Raw genomic sequence first — 13,383 nt, 5'->3', positions numbered from 1 at the left:
CAATTAGTCATTATACGTATGTTTCGAAACAGTGAAACTGTTGTGAATTGGAAATTTCGTCGCGCTTACATGACACCACCGTAGCACCATATTTTGTAACTAAAACTGTCACATTTATAGGAGACAATTCTTTTCTTACCAGTTGCTTGGCTCTCTATTTTCGTCCGTGAAATCTGCGTTATCGGTTTCGTGCTCCCGGTAAGTTGCTGCTGGTCATTCCCAGTTAAAGTGGACAAACTGCCTTCCTCAAAGATGGAAGATTCTCTTGTGACTTTGGCGCTTTCCTGCTGTCCAAGGCTCGAAGTCTCTCGGTGATCCTTAAGCGTCGTTTCAGCGCTTTCACGCGTCCCAAGCTGCTTGGTATCATCCGCATAATCATAAGTTTCCCACGAATCCTCGTCAGCAATATATTGCTGGTCATAAATAGCCGAGCTCTTCTTTCCCGCTGTTCCAACCGTTGCTTCGTTCGTCGAAATTTCTCGTGCAGTCGCGTTTAATGTCGCGGGAATTACACCGAGTCCTTTTGTTTCCGACTCCGTCAATTCCGGGGGTTCAATTATCTCTGTACCATCTAACGACCCCAGCGTCTCTCGCCCGTCGGCATGTGAAAGCTCAACGAGGTTTTCACCCTGCACTTGAGTCGACCTCTCGGCAGTTTCTTTCTTCCTCGTTACAACCCGCTCGATTTTTCCAACGCTCGATGATGCCGACGAAGTCGACGTCAAGCTGCTTTTCTCCGACGATGAAATTTCACCGCGTTGCTGTCCTCTGCCATGGTCAGTTGCACTAGTAGTTCGCTCCCCATAATCCTCCTCGCCTGTCGTTGGGTATTTACTAACGCCTCGATAGTCAAGGAAATCGGAGGCCAGCGAGGCATCGGTCTGTGAAATACCCGAGTCGATATTTTTCCCCCGTTCATAACCATCGGTTCGTCTATCGGCCTCCGAGCCCTCGTCGCTGAATTCATCCTCCAGGTAATATTCCCTCGTCTCTTCGTCGGCCCTGAGCAGACTCTTCGCGACTCCTTCTCGAACCTCGCTTCCAGACCTCGTGAACTCGGCCTGCGACCTTTGCCCCAGGTATCCCGGAAGTCGTCCCCGTACCGGATACACGGTGCCGGAAGGCGGATTCTCGAACGTCGAACGCTGGACGAAGAGGCTCGTCGTTACTCCGCAGCACCTCACCGTGTCCTTAATTTCGCAAGGTGGAAACGGACCGAGCAAAACGTCCTCCGGCTTTGATCCCAACACTCGTGGACACTCGGCGCGAACTATGCAAGGACACAGGTGATGTGCGTCCACGGCTACCTGGACATCGCGACGATAATTGGTGTCACCTTCGATCGAGGCTGCAGAGCCCAAGGTGGCCAAAACCGTCAACCTGAAATTTAAATTTCGAACGAATATTAAGAGAGGTTTCTACTTTATTGAAACGCAAATAGAGAAAAGTTTTTCTTTTTCCTCCTTTTTTACATCGGAAAGATCCAATGCTTCAAGAGTAAGCTCGTAACCAAATTTCACAATCGGAGGAAAAAGCTGTCGTCATACATTCCGCTGCGTCTAAAGAGGCAAAATTGCCCCCAAGACTGGAACGGGGACGGTTTAGGAAGAACTTTTTCAAGAAGAGGAAGGTTTACTTTATGGTCCTGGCATAGCAGATTAGGTGTACATGTAAAACTTTTTATTTTATTCGCACAGAAACTTCAATTTAAGTTTAAACGCGTTTTTCTCGAAACCACGTTTTCCATATTTGCGAAAGTGCTTCTACACGCCTTAGATGTGAAATCGTTACGAATTTTGGCAGGCACGTGTAGAATAAACGTATAAATTAGTTGAACTGGAATAATCCAAAAATCTTCAAACGTTTTTACCTCAAGAACAAAAAAAAAAAAGAACCGGAAGAATTTTCGGTAAAGAAACTGACGAAATTAAGTCGTGCTTCTAAATGTCAATATAATAATTGGAATAAAAATGGGCAAAAAAAAAAAAAAAAATTAATAAAAATTCCGAGGGAAAACTGATTCTTACAACGAATTCTACAACCATGAAGAGGGGTTTTCGCAGGAATCAAATTTTTCACTTCTATTATCTTACCAAGGGCACAATTGCACCACGAAAAGTCCCATAATGGGATGTGAGGATTGGGGAACGTCGTATATACGCCGACGACAACAATCGCAAGGAAAAAAATATTATCGAATACCACGCGACGGTTCAAAGTCATTCAATTTATGTCAGTTTTCCCCACCGCGTCTGTCCCCGAGCATTGTCGTACAATATACACGTACAAAATTCAACCCAATGTACGAAGGTATTAACGATGAAATGAAAAATTGGTGGAAAACGAGTAGAAAGACCATTAAACCTTACGTGTTGCTGCAGTTGTAACGCTGACGCGACGGCTTACCCCTGAAAACCCTCCGGGCCGGTGAAAGTATAGTAATAAAGGACGTTAAATGCCGACTGGCGTATTAATGTGCGTTGAGGAATTAATGAACAGATCAAATTCCAATTTAATAACAATCGTATTCATTCGGGGTTCGAGTACGAATCCGGTTGTTACGTATAACAAGGTGTAGAAACACCGCGAACTAGGTTTTAAACATCGGTATAACCTGCGGATACTTCGGTAATAATAAATTTGTTTTAAAAATCTTTTCCACCTACTTTTATAACATCAGGCCTGCTCGAGCCCATTAATTTACCCTCGATATATGCTTCTCATCGTTACAGGTCCAGTCAATTTACGATAATAATCTATCGATTTCGATCTATTGTGTTTTCGTTGCAAGGTAATTCCGAGGTCGTCGCTACTGAACATGCCCGAAGGCGATTAATAATTTTAATTCCATTATGGTTGATATCATAGAATAGATATTCGAACCGAGTTTTCAAAGAGGTTCGTCTAATATCCGACTTGGACTACGTACCCCGGGGATATTTCTCCTCTCTCTCGTTATTTTTTTTTTTTTTTTTTTTGTGGGGAATTGTATTTTTTAAAGGTAATTCCTTCGACACAAAGTCGCTTCGAGTGTTGCGACGGGTTTATATAAAGGTATAAAAAGGCATTGTACATTATACACACACACACACACACTCATATATATACATATATATATGGAGATGAACAGCTATACTCAATCAAGGCTCACTCCATCACCGTCGTCGAGCTGTCGACGGATGGCGAAATATATTGCCGGATGCGGAGGCATTCCTTCGGAATTCACCACCACCCCCACCCCCGCCGATACCGCCTCCTTATTCCACTTCCAATTCCGACTTTGCAGTGATCGCGATCGCCGATGGAACGATAATAACGCGAACCTTTCGACAAACCCCCCCCCCCCCCCCCCCCCCCCCCCGCCTTGTGTCGATTCACGGACTCTCACTACGAATTTCTCTGAATAATTTCCTATTTCTCGTAGTTTCACTATTAGCAACTGATTAATTCGTTGTAGAAATTTTTCGAGGGGAGGTGAAAGTGCGTTTGAACGAGAAATCAATACCTGCCGAAAACAAAAATAAAAATATCCGTCACGTATGCCGCATCCCCTTTAGGTCCGAAAAAATATTTCCTTATACTGCAAGATTTTCGAAGATTTTTTATTATAAATAAGCGGCTTTGGACCGAACGTGAGTAAGCCTTAGAACTCCCCGTTCTCATGGTCCGGGTTACAAGTTTGTAGAGAAAATAAAAAGAACGATATACAATTCGAAGTTCGAACTACTAATTCAGATTCGTGATTATTAACGATTTTAAAGCCCTTGGATAACTGTGTTAGATGAAAATATGACGATTTTTTTTTATTTTGGAACACTGATCTTGGGTTCGTTATCGATGACCCAAAAAAACCTCCGTCTACCAATTTTTATCGAAATCCGAGTATTTTAAGATTTTTTTTCCGCCATATTGGATCGCCAAATATAAATTTCGGAAATCTGACCTTAGATTCGTGATCAGCGACTCAAAAAACCAATTATCATTAGAATCCATTCGTCCATCTTAAATTTTTTATTCCTTTTTTTTGGAATTTTATTATTGAAATAATCGAAAAAGTGCCGAACCGATCAAAGCTAAAATCAAATCGGTTCTAAGTTTGGAAAAGCCGCGGCGATTGAGACCAAAATCATTGCAATCCGATAACTCGTTCTCGATGTATCGTTGGACAAAAAAAAAAAAGAAATTGGATCACACACGTAGATACATATGTACAAACGTACACAGCGTCTATCTAAAAATGATCGAAGGTAATTCTCTGATCTTCAAAACGTGGATATATGATGAAAATCAAACTTTTCATTTTCGTTACGATTACAATAACCACCTTTCATCTCGAAAAACAGAGAGACGGGGAATTAAAAAAAAGCCTCGATATTGAACATTCTCTTTGGAATACGTGGGAGAGAATCATACGTTACAAAATCTCTGCAGTCATCGTATTGTAATAAAGTCTGTGCCGGATAAGAGAGATGTTGGTGGGAAGGGGAGGGGGGGGAAAAAAAAAAGAGTGGTTTAAAAATTCGGGTAAATTCTGAAGCGTAGAAAACGGTGATATATAAATATATAAAGGGTGGATTTTAGGCGTATGTGTACGAAGGGTCGAAAGGCGAAAGCGGGGCGCTACACGGATCGCACAAACACAAAGAGACACGAAACGTTCAGATCCGAGTTTGCGCAAATCCGGATCCCAACGATACGCGGTGTTGTACGCCGCGTGGGGAACATGAGGGAAAATAAACGGAGAAAAGCAGGGTGAAAAGAAAAAAAAAAAAAAAAAAAGCTTGCAGTACGTCGTCGCTTCGCAACGCGGCGAGAGTTCGTCGTCGGTGGACGCAAGCGTTTCGTCGCCGAAGGGAAGAGGTTGATAATTAATTAAGAAGAAAGGCGACAAACGCCCGTTTCCGTAAGCGAGGCAATATCCGATTCTACGGACTATGAAGAATTTTTTTGGCAACTCGTGAATCGCTCCGATCAACGCAACCAAAGGATAATTTTCACACGACTAATAATAATCGGTAAGCCTATATCTCGGTGTTTGTTTATCCCCGACAATTTTGTCGGTTTTTAGTTATGTAATTTAGGACAGGAGCGTGACGAGACGTACCTTGGTGAAAATGATTTATAAAATTTTGTACGAATTTTTAAGGAAATTGAGAGATTTTGTACAATTTCGGATGTGAAATTGTTGTCATAAAAACTTGTAGATATTCGTGACAAGATTTGTATTTGTATCGGTGAAAAAAAATCTACAAGATGTTACAATTTTTAAATAAGAATAACAATTCCTTACGGAAAATTATTCATATTTACAACTTTCTACGAAATAATACGAAACGTTCTTATTTCCATAAAAATTCTTAGTGGTGGAAATTTTTTACCAAGGTATCAAACGCATAAATCATAACGTTGTTTGCTCGTTAATTAATTACATTTTCTACACGTATTATTGTGACAATTTTTCAAACTCCCGCGAATTCCGTTTAATAAATATCGCAGGTGTGCGTAAGTAAACTTTTGTTTGTACGCAGTATATGAATACGGGATAAAATCGTCAGTTTTCAAATTTTGCGGTGAAATATTGCGCGATTTCGAATATCGCCGTGCATAGATATCCACACCTGCCGGGTGCACGAATTGAATGGAATAAAATCCAACTTTAGCGAAACTTGTTGAAATAAGAAGAAAAAGAAGAAGAAGAAGAAGAAATAGTGATCAGGGGATGGTTGGTAGGCCAGCCGATTAGCGCAAACTCCCAAAGTTTTTGTACCTGCTATACATGTATGTACAGAAAGTTTTCCAAGTAAAGTTTACCGTATAATATACATAGGTAGGTATAACAATAATCGCTTGTATGTATAATATACATGTAATATGTATACATACATAATAATACATATCGAGGGAGTTGTTATAGAAGCAGTAGAGAAAAGTTACAGCTTTGAAGGAGAGAGGGAAAGTTAATAATTTCTGTTTAATCACAATGTACAAGTTTGTCCTCGCTTGGTATAATATAATACAGCATTATACTCTTGCTTTATTATATTAACAAAAACGAGGGATCAATCACCGTACACTCTATACAGGTTAACAATTTTCCGTCAAAGTATCACCTCAAAATTTGTCTCCTTTCTTAATGACAAAATGAAAAAATACCTGCACACCGACCGTAAGATTTTCAAATCTCGTATACCTACGTTGGGTAAATTTTTTTTACACATTATCGTTGTTGTTATTACTGTTATTATTATTGTAACAGGAAATTGTTTTCGGGTATACAAGCTGCAGGGTATAAGTTGATGTTACAATATCTGGAGATGACGGGATAATAACACGATTCGATGTGTATGACACGGGCCGAACGGGATTTTATGTATGTATGTATGTACGTAAGGCATGATTGACGAAAGTATCGAAATCGATGGGGAGAAGCTTTTTATATGGGGAAAAGCGTTTAGATCCGAATGTTACAAGTAAATATAAATAAATATATATATATATATATATATATATATATATATATATATATATATTTACGATGTACATACCTCCATATAAACGGTGTAAAAAAGCTTCGTTATTGCGGTATTAACTTTCGTCTCCAGCATTGATGCCTGGATTTTGATTTCATTTGATCGTATACATTATGCCCTGTAGAACACATTGGGCCAATATGATCACATACGTACATACATACATACACAGGTATAACCCAAGTTGAAAAATTAACCTAACGATAGTTGTGATTGCTACTTAAAAATCAAAAAATGAATAAATAAATAAACGACAGTGGTTGATAGAATAATAAGAATAAAAACGTGTTTGAAAAAAATGAATCACACAACTAAAAGAAATTAAGAAATAAAGTCAGGAATAAAAATAAACTACTAAGACAAAAAATGAAGTAATTCTACGAAAGAGAGAGAAAGAGAGGTGATACGATGAGACGAGGAAGAGAAATAAAGAAAGTAAAATGAAAAATGAAACTCCAAAGCGAAAACAAAACAGGGGAATGATTTTCCGACGCAATTTGATATGCAGCTGGGATTGCAGAATTACGATGATTCGATCACAGCTCGACTAGCCGTCGATGTTATATTCGAAGGCGTACCGCGTGTTTAATGCATATACTAATTCCGGGGTAGCGGAATCGTTGGATTTGAATTACGAGCCGGCGGGGTTACCGGTTACGTATTCATTGGAATCGTGCGAGGCATCGAGCTGCGAGCACATCTTCGGCCACCACCTCTGGGGAAATGAATTTATGTACTAGCAATTCGTTACACGCCCAACCAGTGACGACATTCGACCCTTTAACGGGTATTGTAGGGTGTAATTTGCATGTGCGAACAAGCTACTTATTCAAATGTCTTCTTCGATTTTAATGCAAAAGTTCCGAAATAAGTTGACAAATAGTCTACGCGTTATAAAGAAAGTTTTCACTGAATAGTTTGATTTGAGAAGAAAATTCTTGTTTAGATGTGAAAATCGAGAGACACTATTTTTCAAAATTGTATTATTCCAAACCTTTTTATTGAGGATAATGTTTTTTATTTCAACGGAAAAGAGGCTTGGCCGTTAAAAAGGGTTAAAGCGGCCTTCCGACGAATTTTGAAAAATCACGTTGTTTAATTTTGCAGCGTAATAATTCTAGCCGAGAAATACTTTCGCTCCTCGGACTAACGATAATCGTTACGTTAAAGCTGACGTTGGCGTAATTATTTTCTTACTGTGCGCAGTGTAGGAATACGGGGCGTTCCGTCCCAAAACATTTATCTGTTTTTAAGTACGGTGTAGAGTGTAAAAAAAGAATCATCATCTTTCATTCGGTTTAAGATTTTTCAGATGACGGCTTTCATTTTTACTACTCTCGAAAAGACAAAAACACAATCACATAATGAATAGCCGTGATCGATTAGCTTCAAATTTTTATTCGTAAATTATTTTTCAAGAGTAGGAAAATTTTTATACCAAGACTGAATTAGGTAAGTTTTCTGATTCAGTAGCTACAGGCAAAACCGCTAATTAAAACGTGAGAAAAATAGAATCAAATACGAATTTTTATTTTTTTAAATTTATATTCAATACGATTTTTCTCACTCTCCAATAACTTGATTTGAATTTAGTGTCGGCGCAGAAAATATTTAGCGTTAAGATCGTTTCGTTACACGGGTTGAATTAATTCGCCCACAGCCCCGTGCAAAAGTGTAATTAACGATTGACGACAAATTGTTACACGACCGCCGCTGGTCGTTAGCTTTGTACCTTGAGGGCTGTTCCTGCCATCAGACCCACTCATCGTCAGCCGGATGTCCTTCCGTCGATTTGACGTACCTGCCCGTTATACTTTGCGTCGTGAACCCGCGTGTAAGGGGTGGAAATAAAGATAAGAGAAATACGAGGACGAAGAAGTGAGAGGAGGAAGGGAATCGTACGGGGTGGGGGGAGGGAATTAAATCCCGATCACGTGGGTGGCGATACCTCCTCCTCCTCCTCCTCCTCATGTTCCTGGAAATTTCGACAAAAACCTGACACTCGTTACAGGATTGTTAATTATCGGCTTTCTCTTTTTTCATCACGCAGTCTCTCATTTTTGCGACGTTTTAATTATTTTTCCACTTGCGCTGTGTTTTTGTCTCGTTTGTTTTAACAACGAGTATTCCACATACGAAGAACCCGAATCTTCTCAGAAACGTATTTTCAAAGCCGTGAAATTTATTCACGTCACTGGATGAATTTTTACAACAAGCTAGCTCGGAACCACGTATATTACATATTGAAAAAGAGACGTTGCGCGAAACAAAAACGTGAACCGTCTATAAACAAGAGAGGAAATTACCCAAATTCGGGGAAAAATAATAAAATGCTGAAATTGTTCGCTGAGGAAAGTCCCGCACAAGCGGTAGAAGAAATACACGAGAAAGAGAGGGAGAGGAAGGGAAAAGAAGAAGGAGAACATATCTGTAAAAGAAATGAAATCCTCCGACTGGTTGCAGAATTATCCTTCTTACCTTTATTACGACCCTGCAATTGTTACGTCGATCGATGTTTGCCCCGAACCGACAAAGCCGAAACACATTCATCCGGTGTACGGATATGTATGTACATATAATATGACTTTTCTTCGTACTTAAGAATTCTGACGAGGGTAAGGGAAGCAGTGCAGATTATTTATTATAGGATATAGGTATAAGCTCAGCGAGATGATGGACTGAAAGAGGCACGTAAGATTTCCAACCCTCGTTATATTATCCCGGCTCCCTCCAAATGGAAGAAAAATATCACGAAGGAGGATAAAAGTTTGCCGTTTCTCCGATTGCTAGCAGAGTACAATGTTGTGCCTATATGTGTGTAATAGATAATATCTACTGATTGTAAGACCAAATCTTGAATCTCGCAAAACGCCTAGATATCAATCGATAGGCAGCCCACATTACATCCACGTGTTCGGCCTGCGTTATTGCAGGATTCGAAACCAAGTGTTCGCACTTTTGCAGCGTTTTGCTCACGATTGATTGACGACGTAACAACAGGTTCGAGGACTGATGAGTATCCTGTCCATATTCGTGTAATTTGATCCTTTATTTTCGAGCAGTCTGATAATTAGGCACTGTATAAACAAGCAACACAGGATCGTTTATCCCCCCCCCCCCCCCCGCCGCGCCAACCAACTAAGTTTTCGATTGCGCAGTGAGTCGAGTTTACGTAAGTAACTCTGGCCCGGGTAATAAGAGGTACACTTGGAGACAATGAATCTGAGAGAGCTAATTTTTTACACTGGACAGTTATGTTGGCAACACGGAGAAACCTGCAGCGCCACAGTCGGCCGAGCGCGAAACAAACTCAAACTCAATCTCAATAAACGTAACATAAGCCATGACCGTCGAATCTAACCTTAGAATACCGCGGAGATAACGACTTGTTGGATTGACACGTTAATTCTAAGGTTAGATTCGAGTTTGTTTCACGCTCGGCCGACTGTGGCGCCGCAGGTTCCTCTGGGTTGCGAACATAACTGCCTAGTGTAAAAAATTAGCCGTCTGAGATTCATTGTCCCCAAGTGTACATGCTATTCGATAGACATACGCGAAGTGCCCAAGGTTGCTTAACTACGAGGTAATTATAAACTTTCTGCTTTCAGGTCATGCTAACGGGAGTGATTTATGGGTGGGTATGAATGGAAATTTGTAAATACTGCACTGCGTTACGCTAAAAGTATGAATACGCGACAGTGGACGTTAGCCTTAGACAATCTGTAACCAAGGAATGATAATGAATTTTTCTCCACTTAACGCAGGCCTCCACTTTGCTGCGAGGCGAACTGCAGCAGCGGTTCGTTTGGTGTAAACTTCACCTGGTACACTGAGAAAAATGACGATCCAACTGACGACGAGAATGGGATACGAGAACGGCTGATACACGCCAATTGGATAGCGTACAAAGTCGTTGCTCCGACTCTGCTCGCCGTTGGAATATTTGGAAACATACTCACCCTGGTCGCACTGTCAAGCTCGTCTCTGAGAGGTGTCACATACGTCTATCTAACGGCACTGGCAGTTGCCGATACTGGCGTCGTCGTTTTCTGGATACCGATCGGTAATGCCACCATGAGCTGCAACGTTTAACACAATGATTATTCATTTTTACAGTGTTTTCGATGGTGTGTCATGACTACCCTAACGCAGCTACAACGTTCCGCACCACGGTTGTTCATTTTTGTAATGTTATTTACGGTGTGCCACGACTACTCCAACGTAGATAAAACGTTCCGCACCACGATTGTTGATTTTTACAATGTTTGTGATGGTGTGCCATGACTACCCTAACGCAGTTACAACGTTCCACACCACGATTGTTCATTTTTGGAACGTTTTTGATAGCGCACCAGTACTAATCTAACGCATTTTCGTTACCACTTACAGCTGCGAGGCTGGGTTACGGGGTTAGCGGATACTACGTGGCAGCCCTTTACCACGCTCACGTCGAGCTCGTTGCCGTCAACACCTTCATGGCATCCAGCGTGTTGATAATGGCCTGTTTAACCGTCGATCGTTACCTCTCCGTGTTTTTACCCGGACGTTTGCGGGGCGGTTACATTCGGCGCAATTCAAACGTCGCCATAGCGCTTTCTTTCCTCGTTGGATTCTTGGTATGTGAAGTACATAACGTAACTTTGATAATTCAGACTACAAACACGAGTATCCTCTTAAAATATTTATTCTCGAATCGCTCCGCGAAGGTGAGCATTCCCCTCGGAGCGACGAGGTTGGTCTGTGAACAACAGGACGGTCCGGACGTGACCTTCACGATACGTGAAAACTCTTTGGTAACCGAGAGCGATTTGTGGATCGGGTACATTTGGACGAACGAAGCACTGATCAGGTTTTTGCCAGCCTCCGTCCTCGTCTTCCTTAACGGACTGATAGTGAAAAAGTTCATCCAGCTGACGGCTAAGCGGCGAAAGTTTCACGCCGTTTCCGACAAGTACAGAGCTTCTCACCTCGCCGAGACTTCATCCCTTACTCGAAACCGGGGATACAGGTATTTAAACATCGCTACTTCACCTCCGTCTTTTTTCCCTCCTTTGCAATGCGTTATTATTATTATTATTTTTTTTTTTTCAGAGAAGAGCAGCACCTGGTGATACTCGTCACCGCCATAGTGTTGCTATTTTTTATCACAACAACACCGTCGGCCTTTCTTCTCGCCTGGTATGTCAAGAGACCAGAGTCCGATATGTTTTTTCAAAAATTTCGCACCATCGCCAACCTCGCGGAACTGAGCAACTTTGCTCTCAACTTTTACGTGTACTTGGGATGCAGCACTGAATTTCGTGGTGTGGTCAGACGGGTATTACAGGTGAGGATATGATGAGTTCCTCTGCATTACGGTGGTCCTTAAGAATGTCATTTTTTAATTTTGACTTTCTTACCCCTCAATACGGCATTACCAAGAGACTTTTGGGATGTTTGTAAAATGACCTTTTCAATGATCCCATTACTATGTATTATATAATACGCCTTCTGACTTTCTTCTCGATCATTCTGAATTCACTTATTCCACGAGCCGTTGTAAGATAATGGAATTCCTTTGCCTACGCTGACGTGAATTTTTTTTTTTACGATTGTAGGGACGCTGTCGCGACGAGATTCGCGAACCACTGCAGGAAACGCCGGTTGGCGAAATCGAGGACTTTAGTCGCCACGGTACGACGTTTCGCATGTCTCCGGAACACACGCGACTCAATTCTCCCGGTTCGCCTTCAAAAACAATGCAGAATCCTCCTGGGGAGGATTGCGGCAAAGATGCCCAGTGATTCGATGCAGCGGCCGATTTTTTCATCCTGCGGTTATTTATTCATACATTTTTGAAAATAACTCGTCATTTATTGTGTTATTTTAAGTATCCAGCCCACCGAATCAATATTATGTACCTACTCTAAATGCTTAAGTGCAAAGTTGTAATTATTATAACATCAATTGTCATATTGCAACAGGATCAATAAAATACAATGCGATCTGCAAGGTCTATACGCGGTCATTATTATTGTTGCTTCATTCCATCAACAGTGAGGTTCCTCGTGATTAAGGTATGTACAGTAGGGTGGTCCTAGAAGGGTTATTTTTGAAGTTGGCGGATCCAACACGGTGGAACAAAAACCTAAGAGTCACTTGATAACGTCGTATTGGATCCATCATTTTGAATTTTATAATTTCCAGATTAGATTCGTAATCAGCGACCCAAGAAACCACCCTGTACCAAATTTCATCTAAGTCCGTTAGGTAGATTTGAAGTACCCCTGAAACGGTTGAATGGAATCCACCCTCTTCGGGGCACGACTTACAGTTCACATATAAATCTGAAGAAATTAGCGAATTATTTTTGACTTGCCTGGAGCCGATTTGGGGGCAAACCGGTTGAAATTAAAAAATTACCTTTTTAAGAACCACCCTAGTGAACAGCAATAATTTTGAAAATCACACACTTTGGATGGACGATGTAACAATTTGGGACACGTCACGTACCTATTCTTATTTGTCACTGCGCCACAAGTAAATTATTTGTCGATATTGGGATCAAAACAGGAAATCTGATGGTTCTGATGGTTTCTGCCTCAAGTGGATTCAACTCGACGACTGCTTTTGTCAGTAATTTGGCAAATGATTCATTTGAGGGGGTGCTCCAGTCGATTTCGACGTCATCGCACATATCTCTAAATATCGAAGTGCACGTATCTCAAACACGAAAAAGGGCTTAACAGCACCATTTTATACGCAATTCTGAACGATGGCAGTCCAACACATTTTCATTTGACGCAGAAATAAAGTAATGAATTCTACGAATTTTCTATTGTTCAATTTACGATACTTCGCATCATTTACTCAT

General features: G+C 41.0%; 2 protein-coding genes across 3 annotated transcripts in view; one reads left to right on the top strand and one right to left on the bottom strand.

The window, feature by feature from the left end:
- Positions 1-13,383, bottom strand: part of LOC124219832 (serine-rich adhesin for platelets-like) — a 35,604-nt gene that overhangs the window by 3,414 nt on the left and 18,807 nt on the right. For both annotated transcript variants that reach the window (XM_046627995.2, XM_069136630.1), the window contains one exon: positions 140-1,380. In XM_046627995.2, coding sequence (XP_046483951.1) covers positions 140-1,380 — 1,241 coding nt within the window. The remainder of the gene's footprint in view (positions 1-139; positions 1,381-13,383) is intronic.
- LOC124219926 (probable G-protein coupled receptor B0563.6) lies at positions 9,847-12,503 on the top strand. Its single transcript, XM_046628183.2, has 6 exons — positions 9,847-10,113; positions 10,295-10,593; positions 10,920-11,146; positions 11,237-11,538; positions 11,622-11,856; positions 12,128-12,503. The coding sequence occupies exons 1-6, from the start codon at positions 10,064-10,066 to the stop codon at positions 12,311-12,313; spliced, it is 1,299 nt and encodes a 432-aa protein (XP_046484139.1). The 5' UTR covers positions 9,847-10,063; the 3' UTR covers positions 12,314-12,503.

Source organism: Neodiprion pinetum, chromosome 5 (genome assembly GCF_021155775.2).
Source record: "Neodiprion pinetum isolate iyNeoPine1 chromosome 5, iyNeoPine1.2, whole genome shotgun sequence".
NCBI classification, from domain to species: Eukaryota; Metazoa; Arthropoda; class Insecta; order Hymenoptera; family Diprionidae; genus Neodiprion; species Neodiprion pinetum.
The sequence above is the reverse complement of the archived record's forward strand: the minus strand, read 5'-3'. Positions and strand labels throughout refer to the sequence as shown.